This window comes from Acomys russatus, chromosome 21 (genome assembly GCF_903995435.1).
Source record: "Acomys russatus chromosome 21, mAcoRus1.1, whole genome shotgun sequence".
In the NCBI taxonomy this organism is placed as follows: domain Eukaryota; kingdom Metazoa; phylum Chordata; class Mammalia; order Rodentia; family Muridae; genus Acomys; species Acomys russatus.
The window spans coordinates 22,526,001-22,548,459 of record NC_067157.1 but is presented as its reverse complement, the minus strand read 5'-3'; the positions used below and the strand labels follow the sequence as shown (position 1 = coordinate 22,548,459).

General features: G+C 36.2%; 1 protein-coding gene across 1 annotated transcript in view; it reads left to right on the top strand.

The window, feature by feature from the left end:
* Positions 1-22,459, top strand: part of LOC127205211 (triadin-like) — a 240,803-nt gene that overhangs the window by 23,145 nt on the left and 195,199 nt on the right. Inside the window, exon 2 of the mRNA XM_051164401.1 lies at positions 11,309-11,518. Within this exon, the coding sequence (XP_051020358.1) occupies positions 11,309-11,518 (210 nt within the window). The remainder of the gene's footprint in view (positions 1-11,308; positions 11,519-22,459) is intronic.

The window sequence follows — 22,459 nt, the reverse complement described above, 5'->3', positions numbered from 1 at the left end:
GTAGCATGACATCATTGTGAAGAGTGAGTAACACAACCATGAGGGTCATTTCATCTTTGATGTCATTCTGAGTTCTTGTTCTGTGCCATAGTTGTCAATGCACAGTCATATGGAAATGAGACTCACTTAGAAGGGTGAGCCTTCCAAAGACTGACTCACCAAAGCCTCAGGGAAAGAGAAGTTCATTGAAAGCCTGTGATTTTCATTCAACTCAGACTTGCATTGTCGCCAGTGGCACATTAATTCTCTTTTATTTGGCAGTGCTTTGATAAACGATAACTCATGGTGTCAGCTGAGCTGGAGAAATTAAAGGGAAAGCTCAACTCAAAACTCTTGGCTTTTAAATACGTCTTAAAAACAGGCTAAACTGTAACCCGTCCCAGGGAGTGTGTGATCCTGGTGAAAGCAGGAAAGGATCCGGCCATGGCCTCACATTTGGCTGATATTCAGCTGATATTTGAGACTATTCTTCACCTTACAGTCCCTTTCAGCCTTTTAGGGCCCCACTATATAGTTTGCAACATACTGTTTAACCGAGGCCCATATTGCCTAAATCTCCAGTGGTAGATAGTCTGTTACCTAAAAATTAAGAAAATTGTTAGTCTTATGTGCAGCTAGGAACATATAAAACACTTAAGATCTTATTTTAATTAAAATTAATATTTAAATCGGATTATGTTACATCTCAAAGCTCTTTTCTTGAACAGGCTTGTCCATTATTGTAAATAAACTGTTAGTTATGTCTCACAGAGAGTGTGAGAGTAGCAGGAGTTAGATGAATGCAGCACATTTTTTTAATTAAAAAATTCTGTATTTGAAACTTTCCAATTGACCAGTTATTTGACTAAATAGAATATGAATAATGGAGTATTAAAGTCTTTTCAAAGTTTTAGGAAGAATCATAAATACAATCCTTTCTATAACTATATTTGTCTCGAACTAAGAATCTTACTTTCTAGAGCTTAAATGCAGGATACAAAAACTGGATGGTAGAGTCGTGTCTGTCCTGTATCATCTCCTAACGCTATGTATGCTGACCTGTGAAGTTTAAATATTGAATGTTGTGCTTCCTCAGCATTCTTCCATCTCTGACTCCTTGTTCCTTTTTTATTGTAGATTCTATTTTCAGAGACTGTCTTTCTTTACAGGTTAATACCTTCAGTTTTCATGTTCATCCAGCCCTATGGGGTCACACACAAACAGTGCTCTTGGAATGGCAACATGGTACTGATGCAAGGCCATTGAAGGGTTCACTGCTATTAAAGTACACATTTTGATAGCATCTATTACACAAAAACACCACCAAACATTCACTATGGGGTGCAACACATAACTTTAGCACATCAGTAATATTTGCTTAGTGTCACTGGGCTGCTGTGTGTGTATGTGTGTGTGTGTGTGTGTGTGTGTGTGTGTGTATACATGTGTGCATGAGTACAGGCAGACAGCTTACAGTCATTTAGACAACCTCGGTACAATTCCCAGAAGATAGCTCCCACTTCCGTAGGCAATTACCGCAAAATATGGTACAGCTGAGATCAGGGAGGAACCATTTCCTGGAAGCATGGGGAGCAGACACTGAATTCCTCCCAGAGGCTATCTCCATGGTTTCCTGAAAGAGCAGAGATTTAAATTACCAAGGGCTTGCTTCTGTCTATTATTCTTTATGTAGACAATATTCAAAACGTGTAAAGGCACGAGGAGAGCTACAATTTTATTTGTACAGCAATTCAGCTGCACAGTATTAAAAAGATTTGATAGGCATACTGAGACCATAACCAATCTTTATAACATTCTTTAATTAAAATGGGGAAATATGTTGTACGCTGAGTAAGCACCTTAAAAAAAAAAACTCTTTCGGAGCTAATGCCTGTTTATAATGAAGAATAGGACCAAATTGTGAGAGGAATTAACAAAGTGGCAGTATTGGGCCTTTTGTAGTTGGTTGTGAACGCAATAAAAGCTATATGCGTTTTATATAAATGAAAATACATTTTTCCACTAGACATTCCAAACATATTTAGATAATTCATTTCTAAATAGTTTATATATACTAGCTTTATTTTAATGGCAGTTGTGAATGCATTTAAAGCAACGAATGTTTAGGCCTCCAGGGCTTATGTTCTCAGTTATATAACCCCAATTATCTCTGGAATGAAAGAGTGGCTTAATCTCAGCCTATCTGAATTCCATGTACAGAGCAAACTGATGAATAGATGGAGCAAAAGTAATTCTCCCCCTGGAGAGACATTTTGAACAGACCATGTTTATATGGGCGATTTTTTTTATTACTGCTATCAATTAATAAATCGAAGTGGATTAGGTTTGTAATAGATAGAAAAAGGAGTGAAAATGTATAGCACGTGACATACCCCTGAATAGTTGATTCCTTATGGTCACCTTATGGGGTAGTTTTATTACCTTGGTTTTATAGATGAGCATCGAGGTGCAGCTGTTACAAAGGAGCAAAGATATGACTTAAATTTAGCTATCTCCCATCTGAACACTTTTATTTCACTATGCCATATGCCTGCCCTGTGTCTGATTAATAGCCACAAATGCTAGCTTAAATTACTCTTTCCCAATTGGAAAGTCATTTATATAATTTTTAGTTATTGCTACTGTGTCAGTTACCCTTCTAGACTCAAGTGCAGGGATTGGCAAACTGTTCCAGCAAAGTGTCAAATGGTCAATATTTAGAGCTTGGGGAATCACACGGCCTAACTGTCTGGTGTTTAGCTCGACCACCTTAGCCTGCAAGCGTAGATACTGGCTAAAGATAATGTGTACTAGTGTGGTTATGATTGTTATTAAATAAAAATTGAGTTCTAAACTTCAAGAAGAGAAGATATAAATAATCGGTGAACTGCTTCTCTTCTCATGCCTCAGACTGCCCTTAGAGGAACAGAAGATTTTAGGGTTCAGAGATTTTGAGTTGCTTGAGTATATGATTGAGAGAAATAAGTGATGAATGAAGGATTGCCGAACACATCATGTCCACAGTTCTTTATATGGTTCTTTGGTTTTTATATATTGTTTGATTTTGTCTTGCTAGAATACAGAGCCTCAAAAGTCAAGTGTTAGTTTTGTAATCTATTGTTTACATGACAGCATTTTTGTTGCACTTAAAACCTTAGCATAGAATGAATTTCTTGTGCAGAATGCACTGTGCATCATTGTTTTCTTTGAAGATTATTATTTGTTCATACTTTCAGCTTCTTGTGGTCACTGTGTGGCTATGTCCCTGATTTACAAACACTAACAGATAATGGTGCATCCTTGGGGTCTCCCAACAATACTAACCCCAGCTCCTGACTTACTATTCCAACTCTGATTGTTCCTGTTGAACCATGGCACATTCGTATATGCACATGTACGTGTGTGTGTGTGTGTGTGTGTGTGTGTGTGTGTGTGTGTGTTTAAAAAGTCAGAGTACAGCTTGTAGTTGGTTTTCTCCTTTCACCACATGGTTCTAGGGGCCCATAGTCAAGGCTTCATTGTAGTTTATAATGGCTGCTGGAGTGGGAACTTATTTCAAGATAGGGTCTTTGTAGAGGCAATCATGATAAAATGAAGTCAGTGTGACCGAATCCAATATGGTAAGTGTCCTGAAAAGGAATTCTTACCACAAAACTGTAGAGGGGAATTCCATCAGTAGTGTTGGCTTCTGTGTATAAACGGTGAGGTCCCGTTGTGTGAATTCTTTCTGTCTGTGCTGTTCTGTTTTGGCAGTCTTAGCAAATTGATACGGTGTTTAACTTCTGCCAAAGGACTGATCAGCCATGACGCATGATTAAGAATTGATGGACTGTATTGACAGCGTGCTTTTTTTCTTATGTGCACACCACATGCTCTCATGGAGTCACTGTGTCCTCTGAAATGATGAGTAAATACCCAGGGCACAAAATACGTTACTAGATATCTGGCTGGTGTAATTTTTTTATTTCCCTGGAGCAGGAATGGTATATGAACCTAAAGCAGTATATAATTTTGATCAGTTTAGAGTACAATATATGGACCAACATGATTTCTTCATGGAAAATACCCGACGAAAACATTTTTCATGATTTGGCTACTTTTATGATCTGTAGATCATTTTAAAGATGGCATATTTAGTCAGCAGTGAGATTTGGAGAAAAATGGGTTCTATCATTCAAGAGGCTCTGCCACAGCTAAATTAAATATTTAATGTGTTTACATTTTGTTATAAATCAGAGAAATAATTTTAATACCTTCTACTGTAGATGTCTAAAATCTATATCTATATCTATCTATGTATCTATCTATTATCTGTCTGTCTGTCTGTCTGTCTGTCTGTCTGTCTGTCTGTCTATCTATCCATCTATCATCTATCCAAACTAGTAGTAGTCTCTGGCTGCCAAACATCTCGAAGAGCATAATCCTAGACCTTTATTGTCCCGGGGACAACTGCTTGATACTTTCTTCAATCACATGCCTTAAAGCAACCAGATTTCTAAAGCTTATTTTTATGGATTCAGCTATGGCTTGGTGATACTAATGCAGTTGCTATGCTTGAATAAGCCTAATCAAATAAAACTTATAAAAAGGCATACCTCATAGAAATAACTGCTCTGAGTAATTTAAATAGCAGAAGTATGAATTTGACTATATTTTTTGTTCAGCAAAAACCTGCTCAAAGCTATTTGAAATGATGTAAGGTGTCAGTATCCCATGTAATCTGTACTGATGCCACGAGCTGACTACAGACTGACTCTGTGGAACATACCTGTCTTCTAGTCTGTAGCAATAAGAGAATTTGTTCTACCTGACAGAAAATATTTCTAATGTTTAAAATGACATGTGCCTGTGTTTTCAATTAGTTTTACTCCACTGAGGTGCAAATATATAGTTTCCTAGATTACTCAAATAATTGCTAATCTCTCTAGACAAAGCTGAAATTCCACAAACAATGTATGAGCCAGACTGAAAAAAACTAATCACTTCTTATTGGACATCTATTACTGCTTAATTAAAGATTATTCTCTGTAAACAGCTATAGTTGATGTATGAAAAGTCTATTTTAGTTGATAAGGAACTACATATTTTCCTCACATAGAATTTATGAGCAATCTTAGGTCTATTTGGAAAAACAGAATATAGCAATGTTGGAGACTAATATGCAACACGTTCAAAGCTCAAACAGCCAGGAGCCTTTTAGAAGGTTGTTTAAGCAATGTTTCAATTTCCGGCCACATCACAGTTGAGTAAACTACCCCATGCCCAGATGTGTGCAGCTGTAGCAGCCTGCTTCCAGCTATGAGAGCTCCTTGGAAGACACTCATATAAAGTAGTATCTATTGCTACCTAATTGTTTGCTTTATTGAAATATGGGCGTGAACACTTTCCTGTTCTTTCAGAAATGCATAAAGGAGCTTCAAGCAGATTTAGAAGTCTCCTGAAAGGCACAGGAAACTGTTTATTTTCTCTGTATTTTATAAAAAGATTTAACATACACACAAGCACACATAATCACAGGACATCCCTTCAACTCATAGAACATTTTCTTCTATGGATCTGGGTGAAAGATCTAGATTTGGGCTAGACTTTGAGACTTACTTTATACTTTCTGAATACTTTGATGATGATTTGGGTTCCAGTTTAACTAAACAAGTGAAAAATATGCTATTACAATGGTATTCAATAATTATATTTCTTTAATGGATTAAAATCTTATGGTTCTATTTTCAATTCCAATAGGAAAATAGCATTAGTTGTAGACTAACTGTAGAAAGTGTCATTTATGCTGCTAATAGTAAATTTTACATTATAGATAACTAAATATGCATGAAAAAGTTTTGCTGCAATTTTTTTTCAAGAGCCCCTGACAGAATCAAACTTGTCATGTCATTCATTGCTTAGAAGTTATATACTCTATCCTTTTTTTTTACATACATGTAATATGAAAAAATGCAACTTTAAATGTCATGCTTTTTTGACAAACTTATGGAAATGTTTTTATAAATAGAAAGCATGGCTCTGCATTTGTTTATACTTGACTATACAGTGAAAATTTGCTCTTTATGTCACCTACAAAGAGAGTAGGCTTTCAAATACTAGCTGCATTTCCTTAGGATTCTGAAAACTAATTATGACAATGGGTAGAGCTTACCACTTCACCGTTTCCTGCAACCATAGTTTGTAATGGACACTCTAGAGAGCCCTATTGGTGAGGAATTCATTAATAGGAAAAGAATATGAAGGTTTCAGCATGCTTTGAGGGGTAGCACCCTCACACTGGATGGATGTAAAGAACACCTGTTGTGACATCTCAATTTTATGAGACTCCACAGGCTAAAGCAGCAGGGGATGCTTAATTCTTACAGAAGAGTGTGCTCCTATGAAAATGTCTTTAGGAAAAAAGAAGTAAAAAAAAAATATGAAAACTTTAAAAAAATATACAAAAAGCTGATAGCTTGCAGTTTTCAGCTTGGTATTTATTTCTAAATGAAATAAAATGTCATTACTCAAGGCTTTTTTGTTGTTGTTGTTTCTTCTATGGGTTTGCAATTCAACAACAATGGACAATTTTGCAAGATGACTGCTGGGGCTCTGTGAAGCAACTCATTTCTGCAAATTTGGTTGAGAGAGAAAAGGTGTCAAAAGAAAGTACTAGAAAATTAATTCATCAAAGGAAACGATTATGCATTTATACTATTCAAATGAGGTTGCTAAGAAAGAAAATCTGCTACTGATTCTCTGAAATGGAATCCATGGAACGTGGGAAAGACTTTCTGCAGATTCATCTCCCACATATCTGACATATGCGGATGTACCCATCTTCCTATCTGTGGCTTCTGGATTCAGGAATGCAGCTCATTAACTGCTTAAAATGATCCCGATTGGCATGTGTTGGACATCTCATGGTCATATCGGCTAACTTCCATTTTTTCTTCTTTTTTAATTATTCTTTTCCCACACATTATATCCTGATTACAATTTTGTCTCCCTCCTTCCCTCCCAGTCCCCACTACCAATCTCCTCCAAATCTAATCCTCCCTCTTTTCCCTCTCCACAAAAAAAAAAACAAAAAAAAAAAAACGCAACACACATACACACAGACAGACAGACAGACACATACATACACAACCCCTTTTAATTCAAGTAATAAGGGTAGCAGAGATAGGAGGATCACTGTAAGTTCGAGGCCAGCCTCTGAATCCAGAACACCCAAAGCTACAGAGAAACCCTATCTTGAAAAAAGAACCAACAAACAAAAACCCCAATCAATCAAAAAACAAAAAAGCACGCCTCCCAGGGATCTCAACAGAACATGGTTTAACAAGTTAGAATAAGAGTAGGCACAAATCTTCATATCCAGGCAGAAGTGAAAATGCAATAGGAGGAAGAGGGTCCCAAGCACAAGTAAAAGAGTCAGAGACACCCATAAGTTCCACTGTGGGACATGACACAAGGCTACCGAGTTACATACTCATAACCTAGCTCAGGCACCACAGTGTTTGTCATTTCAGCCCCTATAAACCCTGCTTAGTTGATTCTGTGGGCTATGTTCCTGTGGTGTCACTGTCCCCTCTGGCTCCTACAATCCTTCCCCACCCCCCTCTTCTGTAAGGTTCTCATGGCTCCAACTAGTGTTAGACTAATTTTTGGCTCTACATCCATCCAGTTGCTGGATAACAATTGGGCTAGGCATTGATCTATGAGTATCACAGAAGGTCATTAGGAATCAATTCATTTACTTTGGCCAGTTATGTTTGGTTCTAACCTGGTTCCCTGTCATCTAGGCAGTGTCAAGCATGAGTTCCCTTTCAGTGGTGTGGACCTCAAGTTGGACCAGTCATTGGTTGTCTAGCTCCAACAAGTTCTGCGTTGCCATTACCCAAGCAAATACTGATATCGACTCAGACATAAAACCTTCGACCTGCAATCTGTTAAATTCTAATTCTATAGAGGGTCATTATGTATAGTGGTCACTGACAGTTTGATTTTGAACTGCAGGGCATGTGACAAGGGGCACTAACTATGGTTTCTGTTATTTCAACATGAAAGATACAGTTCTACTTGTAGGTTTCTAGGACCCTCTGGATCCTTCTACTTTGCTATTCTCCCATGCTTCTCTCATGCTTACTGATATCAGTCTGTAACCTAGGAGTGTCTCCCTGGAGATTCTTGGCCAGCCTCATTTTGGTCCTTCACAGGAAGAGAAACAGGCAAATGCAGTTGGAAATCTCTTCGAGTGATCTATATGGGGTAGTGAGGTTAAGTAACTTCCACCGCCAGGAGGCTTCTGATTCCTTCTTCCACGCACTGTTTGATTATGAAGCCATCTTTGGACACCTTTTACAAGCTGTTCCTTATCCTACTTCAACACGCAGAGCCACGTGGATGTGCAGTCAGAGCCCTAGGTCTTTGGGACAGGATTCCACTTGGCAAACAAAATAATCAAAACAAATAGACTTTAAAGGTAGACACAGACAGTAGCCTGAAATCTCTGCTCGAGTTCTAAAGTGCCAAGTTTTAAGAAGTGAAGCCCATATCACCCTTCCCAGTAACACGTCCCTCCCATTCTTCCAAGAACATCACTAACTTGCTCTTGTCACATTTAAAGTGCTTCTCAAACATTGAATAATCTCAGATTACACACTCTGTCCTTTGCATTTATCTTGACCAGCTGTCAAGGAAGGTAATTTTATGGCCTCTCAATTTTCTGCGTCTTGGCTTTGTGTATCTTCTGCAGCAAATCTGAATGGGAAATGAATGGTACAGTTTAGTGTGCTTTGTGACAAAGCCAAGAGACTTGTGATTGGCATGATAACCTTCTGATTACTCTCCAATTATTTGTTGTTTTCTGACTGAATACTCAGCATGTATTTCCATAATACCTGAGCCTTGATTAATTTTTATGTAGAAAATGTGGCAGTATGAAGGTGAGAAAAATGAGAGAGAGAGAGAGAGAGAGAGAGAGAGAGAGAGAGAGAGAGAGAGAGAGAGAAGAAAAATCAAAGAGGATAATGAAATTAGTAAATTAATGTTCAGTTTATAACATTCACCTGTTAGAAAATTCTGCCCTAGCTTTCTTATCAGAATCACAAAGTGAATTAAAATTCAGAATTTGAGTAAATTCCTTTAAAAACAAAATTATAATTTTAACTGTGAACTTAAATAAAATACTGACTGTCTTTTCTCTTCTCCCACCTTGATATAAAAGTATGTCCCTTTTGAAACTTTCTGCTTTCTAAACACGTGATCAAGACTCTACAATCTTGTTAAAGTAGCATGTTCAATTGTAAGACAGCTAGCAGGTGATGCATCACTGTCTGTAGCTGTGCTACTCGACATCCTCAAGTGCCTCGGAAGTGTAGAAACAATTCTTTAGGAGCAGTAGAAAGCTTTCCAGAGGTCAAAATACTGGAGATTAGCAACATATCAACTTTCAGGTAGGCTACTCCTAAACACTCATAATTCATTTACTTTCCTGAAAATCATTATTCTGAAGACTTGATTCACTTGTGGCCTCACTTGGATCTTAAATCTCATTTCAAAGCACTCCAATCATTCATCCATTTCAGAACGACCATTAGGAGTGATGGGAATTTGGCACAAAAATCAATGAGAGGATATGATGTGAATTCTTTCTAATTTTTTTTTCTTCTTCGAGTACCACTTCAAATACAGTTTATGAAATCTGTTTTTAAAGGTAGTATTCTGTCTTGCTATCATTTCAACTAAATTGAGTTCACAAACTTGAAGCATGTATCTCCCTAGTTTTCTTTTCCTTTTCAGAAAATGGAAGTCTGGCATTATTATTACCAATATCTACCAATCTTATTTAAACCATCTCATCAATGGTACTCCAATTAACACTTTTTTTCTTCTTTAAAAATGAGTAGTTCTATTGGTCTCTTTGTGAAGCTCTTCACCCTCCAGGTCAGGTGAGCATTCAGAGACTTATGCACCAACCAAGGACCATACACGGTGAAGACCTAGACCTCCTGCTCAAATGTAGTTAATTGGCAGCACAATTTCCATGTGTGTCCAATAATATGGGAAGCAGGAGTGCCCACTCTTTGATCACTTCCTCCTGGTGGGGCGGCCTTGCCAGACCACAGAGGAGGTGGATGCAGGCCATCCAGGTGAGACTTGATTGGATGGGGTTAGACGATAGGGGAAGAGGGCTTTCCTTCTCTTAGGACTAGAGGACATGGGTAGGGGAGACGAGGGAGGGAGATTGGGACTAGGAGGAGAAGAGGTAAGGGGCTACAATCAGGATGTAAAGTCAATATGTTAAAAAAAAAAACATGTAGTTCTGTTCTATTTGAGCTGCCTATTGGTATATACTGGCTTTTCTTACCTCTGGGTAGTCAAAGAATTGTAGGAGTTATATCTTACTTCTGTGAAGAGAAAGTGTCACTATATGGAAGAAAAATATATTCAGATGTCATTAAGCAACACATTTACTTTGTATACAGCATTTTCATATCTTCAACTAGGATTTAGAGGATAGTTTATAAACTGAAACTGTAACATAAGCATCAGGAGCCCATACTTTATTTTGTACTATAAAGAATTTCTTATACTGACATATTTGTACCACTTATATATTACTTAGCTAAAGGCAAACGAAGGTATGGTCATAAATTGTTACAAAAAATTAGACTTATTTACACACACATCTATGTAGAGAAAATCAGGAAAAACCAGAACATTTTAATAGAAGTTATATTTGAATGGTGAGGTTTTAAATGATACATTTGACTTATCTGTTAATAACTTTGTTATTTTGTCTATTGTGCCATGAGTTACAAATTCCTAAAATCAAGGACTAGTAACTTGACTAGCGTTCTAAGAGCTCTGAACACATTTTTAGCTCTGTCTGCCTAGCAAGATATAATGGTCTCAAATGAGAACAAATCATGCAGTTAAACCAGGGTATCAAGAAATATTTCATTCATTTGAACCACTTCATTACTACGTTTTATTCTCTCAATAAAGGATGCTGCTTTTGCTTGCTTCCTGAACTACAGGAGAGTCTAAAAAACAGGTCAGAGTAATAGGATGCACCTTCGCTCCCCAAATCACCATTGTTTCCACTGAGAATCGAAAATGGAACAGGAGATGAAGATCAATTATCATTTAAGATTCTGGTTTTCAGGGTCAGGGTAAAATGCTGAGACTAAGGTAATATGGCATTGGGCTGTGAGTTATTGTCCCGCACTGTACAAGTGTGTCCTATGGAAACTAGCATCGCAGTGTATATACTCCTATAGTCTGTGTCATTTGGTTTCTTATGTTTGAGGCTAATTTATTAATTACATTTTATTTTCTCTAGGAAACGCATCTACAACCACAACTGTGATAGACAACAAGAATGGATCTGTGCCCAAGTCCCCTGGAAAGGTGCTGAAGAGGACTGTCACCGAAGACATTGTGACAACATTCAGCTCCCCTGCAGCCTGGCTTCTGGTCATCGCTCTGATAATCACATGGTCTGCTGTTGCTATCGTTATGTTTGATTTAGTGGATTACAAAAACTTTTCAGGTAAGAAGCATTAAGTTTGGATTTTACATCCAAGGCAAATATGTTCTCCCAAGGCGTGTCATTGTTTCTCTCCTTCACAACCTAGTGTGAGAAATAAAACACAGAGAGTTGTGCTTAGCATCACTGCAGTTAGTAGCTTCTGTTCCCTTTCTTGGTCTACTGTGATCACTGATTTGAAAATGCAATCAATATCGTCATCTTTAAAGCTTCATTGAAGGGGAAACGCTACAGCTTCATGAAAAAAAGAATGGTGATTAAGAAGCCTGGTAGAGATTTATCTTAGGAATTGAATTAATGAGCTAGGAAGAAAGAGTCACTTGTGGTTTTATATTTGACAAAATAAAGTGCAAATATGATTAAAAGGTTTTGGACAAACAGATATTTTTAATTATTTCTAAGGCTCATTGGCATAAGGCCTTATTTCTTTTCCAGACACACTCTCTTCTTCCTACAAACCCTGCCTATTTTCACTTTCAGAAAGCAGAGAGTGTAAAGAGGATTTTCCTAGAGTTACTTGTAATGAGTTACTGCATCTTGAGTGTCCACATGTCCCTTAAGTGTTTGTAGCACAGCAGGCATGATGCACGTTTGAAAGGATAACTTTGTATTAAGGGCTATTCAATCTCAGGGTTCATTTTTCATCTCTTTGTTCAAATATATTTCCTGTTTCGAAATTGTATATATCTATCCCCACATCTGATACTTATCTTACATTCTCTATCAACTGTGAGTTGTTGGAGGAAATGAATTACTTGGGTACCCAGTATATATTCTATATATTCAATGAGTAGATGAGTAAATTTATGCACATCACTGTTGACCAGTCACAAAAGTATTTCATTATCAACTTAATGTGCTCTTCATGCACATTCTCTCTTCCCTCACTTTCTCTTTATTTCCAGTGGCAGTAGGATCTTTAGCATCTGGACACTGAGGGATGGAGTCTCTATACTCAGGAATACTCTCCTCATGGAAGTTTAGTCATTCACCAATTACTTATCAAGAACCCACTATATATAGCAGAAAATTGATATGCTAGAGGATCAAAAATAATATAAATATCATAAAGACATGGATATATAGTGTTTGAGTTTATGGACACAGAGGCATTACTGTCATCATATCTGCCAGTTATATCTTTGGTAGTTGAACTATGCTTGACATCATTTACCAGACAGAAATAAGACCTAAATGTCAACCAAATGGTCAAAGTTTCTGCTCTAACAGGTAATGCATTTAAAATATTCTTAGATAGATTCTTGAAAGAAATTGTAGTTGCATTACCTGTAATTTAAAATGACAGAATTTTAGGTAAAAATCGTTTAGTTGCATTACTCTTGAAAACTGCGTTTTTACTAAGTCTAAATGGATTGCAATATTTGACATATTCTTTTTATTAAAATATAATTTCATTTACTTTAACCTCAACTAAATATGGCCAAAAAATAGTTAACTTATTTTACAATATATACTCCCGAGAGCTGTATGTCAATCTAATATTGGTAAGTTAATTTTATAAGTAGACACAGAAATTTATTTTATAAAATGGAAAACTACCTTCAGTTAGATTTCCAGAGATTGCTTAAATATTAGATTTATTTTCCATGGAACTACTGTCACCAAATGATAGGAATAGTCCCCTGTTACAGGCATTTTATCAGATAGTTAAATGTCACTTAGTCCTCCAAAGAAAGCACAGCTCTCTGTGAAGTTCCCTCCTTATGAAGTTTCTTCCATTTTTTAATGGTAAGGCCAGCCCAATCCCTCAGAAAACCAATGCAGTTAGTTTTAAAATCTATTTAGATCTGGAGAATTCATCATAGCCTATGTTCTGAAAAATAAAAATGACTTATAGATCCAAGCTTTCCTATCAGTGACACCATATCTGTTATTACATCTTACACCTTCCTTCTCTTTTGAGGTAATTTGACATTTTTTACTATCTGCATAAGTTCCTACCAATTAATATAGCTCTAAAGATATCTTCATAACATAAGCATCTGCAAAAATCATGTTTTTACCGTTGCCTAAGTCAGCAAATATCTTGTTTAAAATTCAAGTTCTTTTGACCAGGTCTCTTTCTTTCTTTCTTTCTTTTTTTTTTTTTTTTTTTAATTAATTCATTCGTATTACATTTCAATAGTTATCCCACCCCTTGTATCCTCCCATTCCTCCCTCCCTCCCACTTTCTCCTCCCCTATGACTGTGACTGAGGAGGAACCTCCTCCCCTTGTATATGCTTATAAGGTATCAAGTCTCTTCTTGGTAGTCTGCTATCCTTCCTCTGAATGCCACCAAGCCTCCCATACAGGGGATGTGGTCAAATATGGGGCACCAGAGTTCATGTGAAAATCAGTCCCCACTCTGCACTCAACTGTGGAGAATGTCCTGTCCATTGGCTAGATCTGGGTAGGGACTTGAAGTTTATTGCACATATAGTCCTTGGCTGGTGCCATAGTGTGAGCAGGACCCCTGAGCCCAGATATAATATCTGCCCATTATAATGTTCTTCTTGTAGGTTTCTAGGACCCCCTGGATCCTTCTATTTCCCCATTCTTCCATGCTTCTCTCACCTAAAGCCCCAATAGGATGTCCTCCCCACAGTCCCACTTTCCTGGTAAGTGAAGACTTTCATGGGACATGCCCCTTGGGCTAGTGTCCAGATATAAGTGAATATATACCATTTGAGTCTTTCTGCTTCTGGGTTAACTCACTCATTATGATCATTTCTAGTTCAATCCATTGTCCACAAATTTCAGGAATTTCTTGTTTTTAATAGCTGACTAGTATTCTATAGTGTAAATGTACCACAGTTTTTTTTTTTTTTAATCCAAGCTTCTACTGAGGGACACTTAGGCTGTTTCCATGTTCGACCAGCTCTTTTTTTTTAATCTGGTAATTTAGTGCATACATCCAATTTCTCAACCATACATATTCCTGTTCTTACCTTCTCATACTAGGCAAATGCAAACTTCTGTTTCTTGCTGTCCATGTACAATGGTGTTTCTCCCTCTCTGGAATCCTGTAAGGCTCGAGTAATGGTCAATAGTTAAGAATGGGAACTCTTGTGACCCATGTATTTGCTGTCCCAGATCATAGTGCTTGATAACTCATTGAAAATGGTGATATGGCCTCTCCAGGTTTCAGTTTTTTAATCTATAATGTGGAGATTGTGAAAATATCGATGTGATAAAATTATAGGAAGGAATACTCCTAAAGAAGTTTGGAAAAGCCAGCTTGTCATAAGTACTTCATTCTATGAGTGGAAATTTTTCTTCACTTTTGCCTTGAGAAAGCTCATTTATACTTCAAGATATAGTCCTTCTTTTATGGTGCGTTCTGTAATGTGGAGAACAACACACTATATTCTAATATATTTTTCTTTCTTCTAGAACTATGTAGACACATCTCTTTAGAAGAATTAGTACAATGTATTATAAATATCCATTGAGTTGGCTGTATCATGCAGAAATCTAAATATTTTCAGTGAAAAGATTGTTTTATTCATCCCTTTCTGTGATATTCAAACACATAGGAAGTCTTTTAAAGCACATTACCTAAAGAGATGCATAATTTTTACATTTTGAGATTGAAACTATGTCTTATATTAAAAATGTACATATATAATTTCATTTTATTTATTTGAGACGTTATTGAATCTGTCCTTAGGAATTAAAGAACTAGTGAAATTAGAGAAAGAGAGTGTTTATACAATGAGGTTTACTTGTTTTTTAGCAGCTGTCCATGCCTAAGAAATTGCTCCAAAAGTAGGAGACTTAATACATCAACATTTGTAATTTCACATTGTATCTATGGGTCAGAAATTTGGATACATTTATAAACATTTATAAACATGACTCTGTCTTAAGTTTCATCCTGAGATTTCAGTAAAGTCATTGGGAAAGACAGCACTGATGAAAGATTCATGGGACTGGAACTGTTGTCACTCATTAGGCTGTTAACACTTGTGTGTCCCACAACCTGGTACATAGTCTGCCCAGATAGGAAAGAACGGGACACAAGTCTCATTGGCCTCGTGTCTTTTAAATATGATCTTCATTTCTGAAAATCTCTTTCAGTTTTCAGGATTACTCCACTGACTATAGTTGAGAAAAGTCAAGCCTTTAGAATTATGAGTACCAAACAGTAAAGATTATTGGAAGTGGAGGTGAGGTGTTGGTGCCTGGATGCTACATATTTCTTTCTCATAAGAACCTATGTTACCAAATAATACACCTTAGATACATACTCAGAGGTAAGGTAATAACGTGAAATATTCTATTTGACAAATGGACATTATAACAAAAATTAGGCACACAGGAAAACTTGCCACATTAGGATAAATGTCATCATTGGTTTAGATAGAAATGAAAAAATTACCAAATTTTAAATTTAAAAGGAAACAATTGTTTTTATATAGAAAACCTAAAAGCTTTTACCTTATTTAAAGACAAATGATCCACTTATGAAACCAAAGGAATATACATTCAAAGACTTGGCACAATTGTAACATAAATCTGAACCTCACACAAATATGTACAGAGATTAGATACATGTATTAAAATTCTAATTCTATTCATTCGTTTATTGAGTTTTTATTTAGTCTTGTTAATGATTCATCACAAGGAAAACTTTACGTCAATAAGAGATTTAAAGAATGAAAACAACTTTTACATTTTCAATACTGTTTTTAATTGATATAACTTAAACATTTACTAGGAATTAGAATGATGAGTACTGTGTACTATCCCAACAGATTTTGAATATGCAATTATTGATATTCTCAAAAGTTGACTAGCAGCCAAAGGAAGCATGTTGGGGGTTAGGTTGAAGGCCAGAATGGCTGCCACTGTGTCGTATCGCTCTCTGGTACTTTGTAACAGTGGATAAATACTGTGAGACCATTAGAATAAGGTCATAGAGAAAGGAAAATACATTTCCATTCAACACATACTATACTGTCTTGAGGGGGAGGATTTTAAAACAGCAATGTTCCTAACTTCTCATTTCCATAATTGGATCTGATTTGTCCATGTACCACATTAATAAAACACATGAAAATAACCCTTGCACTAAACACAAGTAGGATCATTCCTTTTCTTGTCTGTGAAAGAGGTCCAATCTCACTTTCTTGTCTTCAAATTATAGTATTTTGATTATTCACAGTAATGAAGACAAAATTTAGGACACCGAATATAAACATTTTGGGAAAGCATTTCAATTCTCCTTGATTCCTTGCCAAATGCAACAGCTGAAAAATATTCAGACAATCTAAGGTCTATCTGTAAGTGTTGAAAATGGCAGAATCACTCTGGCTGCTACAAAATAGGAATTGTTATAGTGTAGCTAATGAATTCCTGGGAGCTGACAAAGCATGTTTTATAGGACTGTAGAATGTATTTGCTCTTGAGTGGAAAGTCATCATGCTGAGAGTTCAGAGGGCTTGTGGAAACAACTCAGAAGAGAGTACGGATCGACTGTTACCTTCATTTGTTTCTTTACCACCTCAAGTGCAAATGATTTAGGTGATTTATTGGTCATGAACTGCTATGCCATGCTCGAGATATGTGTGAAGAAGACAGCCCAGTAGGAACTAGTGACAAAGCAGACTGTTGCTACACAAGAATGGCCAACCAGCACCAACCTTCAAAGGACAGACAAAACTTGCTTCACCTCTTACATTCTGTCTCCCCCCTTTTCCAACTCCAAGTAGTTACCTGCATATTTCTATCTAGTCACACTTGAGGCAATGCAGTTTTATGTTGCTGGTTTCATATCTACACATGAGGTATCCATATAGTTTAACCATCTAAAACAGGATACTTTTGCAAGAGAAATGGAGTTGCAAAAGGAGAAAACTGAGAATTCGAGATGTAGCATCACCCTGTTGTTATGCTCATCGGCTTTACTTCTCTCCTCTGAAATCAAGGTCAACAGAAACTTCTAGGGAGAGAAACTCAGTCTGGTCTCTTAGTGACAGAAGCTGTGTTCTCAAGAAGGGTGCTGGCTGTCTGACTCATGCTTCTCCAGGTTGAACCAGGAAGCCCTTACAGAAAACAGAGTTGGCTGGTAATTTGCTGTTCTCTAAGGAGTACAAGTAGTGCCCTTGATTGAAATTCCTTACCAGTACCTTATGTTGTTAATGAAGGGACAGGTTTCTCTTTCAACAACAACAAATATAAACAATAGTTTTTCATAAGAAATTACTCCTGATTTTTCTCTACTTCAGGCTATGTGGGAAAAATTGTGATAATTTTAGCATTTCTTGCACAAAGACAAGGGTCATGGTTTACTGTTTTTCTTATCTACAAGAGGGAAATATTATCATACATTGAGTCAAGGTGTCTTTTACTTTTGAGAAAATTTCCCAACTGTCCCACAAAACATACTAATTTCAAAGCCAGATTGGTAACTATTAGGAGAGAATGATCTATATGAAGAATGCAAAGGAGGCAGTCACTCATAAAGCGTAGCCTGAATTAGAACCCTATTAGGGGGAAGTAAGGTCAGTAATCTGAGAAGAAAGATGGCAATGATGGGATGGTATACGCATCAATTTATATGAAAGACTTGCAGACATCCCTCAAATATGCCTTTTAAATAGATTTTCTAATGAGGTGTGCCATTTATCTATTGCTCTGGAAATTAATTCCCCTGAAGTTTTTTTCTTTTCTTGGCACTTATCCCAGTTAAGCAGGTGCATGGCTTGTTAGCATGTGAGTTTAGCAGGGTGAAATTATTTGGGGGCAAATCTCTAACATAGGCCAAAAGTAAAAATTTAGCATATATTTTCCTGTCTGTCTGTCTGTCTGCCTGTCTGTCTGTCTGTCTTTCTGCCTTTATCTATCTGTTTATCTGTCTATCTATCTATCTATCTATCTATCTATCATCTAAATTCTACCTAGCTTCTACCTAATTGCAGCTATGAACAGAGAAGCATTTGGGTCTGTCGATTACATACATGCATATATATGATTTTTGACATTATATTTTAAGAAACCAGTATTTGTACTGAATGCAACTTTTTTTAAGGCATTAGTAATTCTTATGTGTACTGGGATTCAAAGAATAACTGGCATTTTGTGTGTTTCTTTTTGTAATAAAAGTGTTCTCAAAGTCCACATTTTCTGCCAGTGTCCCAGACTATCTGGTTCTTTAGACAACTCTGACTAAAATGATACATTTTATTTCTCAGTTCCCTGTGCTTAGAAATAGACCAAAGAAGTAGAGATTATATAGTCCAATGATCCTTACTAGATAAAAATTTAATGATCCCTCATGAAATGAGGAAATAGATAATAAAAATATGTTTATTTTTAATGTGCATTCTAACCATAACATTATATTATTTCTTATTTTTAGCCTTGAAAAAAAATTGGAGCTATGGTAGAACTATATTTACATTATCATTTTCTAAAGGAAAAGCTGAAAATCCTATGTCCCTTAGGTAGTTGTTTTCAGTCATGATATCCATTGTGATTTGATTTATTTTTGTTTTGTTTCTTTCTTTTGTTTTTCATTATTTTTTTACCTTTTTTATTACTATAATTTATTCACATTACCTCCCAATTGTAATTCTACCTCTACCACTCCAGCTCCCATCCTCCCGTTGCCTCCTTCCCTCCCTTTTCCGCTACATTCCCCTCCCCGATACCTCTGATGGGTGGGGTCCTCCTCCTCCACCATCTGACCACAGCCTATCAGGTCCCATCTGGAGAGTATGTATGCCTTTCCTGTGTGTTCCCACAGGACCTCTCCCCTAAGGTGCAGAGATAAAATCTCAAGCACCAGAGTTCTTGTCAGAGGTAGTCCCTGCTCCCACCACCTCTGCATGTGGAGAATGAGCTGTCTATTGGCTCCATCCGAACAGGGGGTCTAGGTCCCCTGCTTGCAATGTCCTTGGTTGGTGCATCGATTTGTGAAGGCCCCCTTAAGTCCAAATCTGCCAGCCTTGAGTCTCCTTGTGTAGCTCCTGACAACTCTTCCCGCACCCTAAATGCCCTCTCCCACCCCGTGTTTCCATCCCCCCTCTCTCCCCCCCCCCCCCTCTCTCTCGGAAAGAGCTCCTAGAGCTGGGGCTCAGTACCTTTCACTGTGTCAAGCAATCTTACCATCTCACCACCCATATTGTAATTTTTTACTGTATTATTTGCCTTTTACTAGTATCAACTTTTGCAAATTGTATGCATTTTATTTTTTGTCATGTGAAAGACATATCTTCATTGATCTGCTAGGATCCTTGAAGAGCTTCCACACTGACTTCTGTGGTGGCTACATTAGGCTACTATACTACTATATAATATATATTACTACGCTCCTAGCTATAAGGAATCCTTCCATTCTTCCCCATTCACAGCTCTGATTGTTTGTAATTCTTCTGATAGCTATCAAATAATTAGCAATCAGACACTATGATACATCCAGAATCCTTGATTTTGTTCAGGATATGTTGGTTATTTGTGATCATTTGTGCTTCTAGATGAATTTTAGTCTTGAAATACCTATTTCTGAGGACATTTTCCCTGGAATTGAAATAGGGATATTGTTAAATCAACAGATTCCTTTTGGTGTATAGCCATTTTTGACAAATATAATTTTGCCAGTATGGGAGTATGCTTGTCACCTTCGGGTGTCTTTTTCTGTTTCTTTCTGTAGTGTTTTGAGTTTTGGATGGTAGAATTTTTAACTTTCTTTGTTAGATTTATTTTTAGGTAACACTTTCAGACTACTGTGGATAGGGCGTGGTTTTAAATTTTTCTTTGTCAACATGTTATTGGTTGACAGAGAAGCTGTTGATTCTTATATGATGACTTTGTATATTACTACTTAATTGAAAACATTTATCAAATCTGAGAGTTTTTATGGAGTTTTGAGGGTGTTTAGGTGTAAGACTTTATCCTCTGCAAATAAAGATAATTTGGCTTCCTTGTTTACTACATATATCTCTTCCATTTTTACTCTTTTGCCTTAATTCTTAGGTTGGACTTCAAACACTATATTTAATAAAAGTAGATACAGGAGACACTTTTGTCTTATTTTTATTTAAAAAACATGTTTTAGACATTCTCCTTCTCCCATAATGTTGGGGATAGGGTTATCATATATATCTTTCATTACCTGAGATGCAGTCCTTCTGTTCTTCACAGTTTTTAATAACAAAGGTAGGTTGAGCTTTATCAAAGGCTAGTTTATCATTTTCTGAAATGGTCATGTGATTTCTCTTCTGGGATATATTTACATGAGGTAGTTGACATTGCATTGTGTATAATGGAACACACTGCTATGCCTAAAAATAAGCCTACTTTGTCATGATATATGATCTTTCATAAATATGTTTAAATTTTATGTGCAAAAAAAGTTTAAAAATTTGAATTTATGTATCATGGTCATTTTTATTGTCTTTTTGTGTATTTGTGCTTTATAAAGTTTATACTGGTTTGGTAAATATTTGGTAGTATTATTTTGATTTATAGTTGATAGACTAATTTCAAGAAAATTAAATATTAGTTCATCTTTAAAAGTCTGGTAGAATTTAACAGTCCTATCCTGGCTTACTTTTAGTTGGAATGCTTTACTATGTCTTTAAGCTCATTGATACTTGTAGACCTAGTTATATTGTTGGTTTTGGTAAGGCATAAGTTTCCTTTACACTTTTTATTCTTTTGGAATGTAGGCTTTCAAGTTATTCCTGAACAGACTTCTGTATTTTATTATTGTCTGTTGTCATAGTCTCTCTTCTAATCTTTAATTTTATTAAGTTATAGTTTCTCTTTCTTATGATTAGCTTGCACAGGTGTATAATTATATTAACAGCAGTGGAATTCATTTCATAAAAATAATTTTATAACTGTCTCTAAGATTAGATAACAAAATTTTAAACCAAAGATTTTCTCATTCATTTTAATATTTTCATCACTATCCTCTATTTTCTGATACACATTATTCAATAAATTTTCTCTTTAAAATTGAAACTATATAAAAGCCAAACACAAAACAATAATATTAACAAAAGAGCACATAGGTTTCAAGAACAAAGTAAAGATGACAGTACACTTTGGAATGGATTCAAAACTCTATGTTATTAACTCTTGGGCAAATGATATGTTGAGCACATAGAGAATAGTAGTGGTACCCATTTCATTTGTTGTGTGCACTGAATAAACTAATACACAGATAACACTTAGAGTTATGAATTGCAGATATAGCAGTGATTAGATAAATAATAGCTGATGTTATTTAAACAGGACTCTATTGACCTTAGATTTATTTTATGCATCAAATAGATATAGTTTAAAAGATGAGATAATTACATGAGTTCTGAATTTTAATTAATTTGTGAGTGTATATAAATTCTACTAATCACATAATAGGCCTCCAATGAGTATGATATTTAATGTTGAGAGTGTACTTTACTCATTCTGAAATGGTTCCTTCAACTATATAATATAATGAACACATCACTTATAATAAAATATACTACATTTACATGATAACATAGTTATATTCTTATCTAATATTAAGTAATGAATATGTAAAGAGAATAAGAAATGAGCCAAGAATTTCAAAACTAACTTTAATTGGATTAAATGAATGCTTATAAAATAGTGCAGATGCGCCCATTGTCAAAATATGCTAATGCATGGTTAAGAGATGGCTCAATGGTTAAGGGCACTTGAACATTTGCCGCTCTTCCAGAGGACCAGAAGCGTTCATCCTCAGTGGATGGCTCCCAAATCCCTGCAAATCTAGCCCCATGGAATCAGACCTCCTCCTAGGGCCTCCACAGAAACTTCTTTCCCTCCATCTGTCTTCCTGTGTCTGTGTGTCTGTCTGCCTGCCCCCCCCACCAGAGAGAGAGAGAGAGAGAGAGATGCACTCACACTTAATAAAATAAAACAAATCTTACAAAGAAATGCTTATCTAAATTAATCATTCATAGAA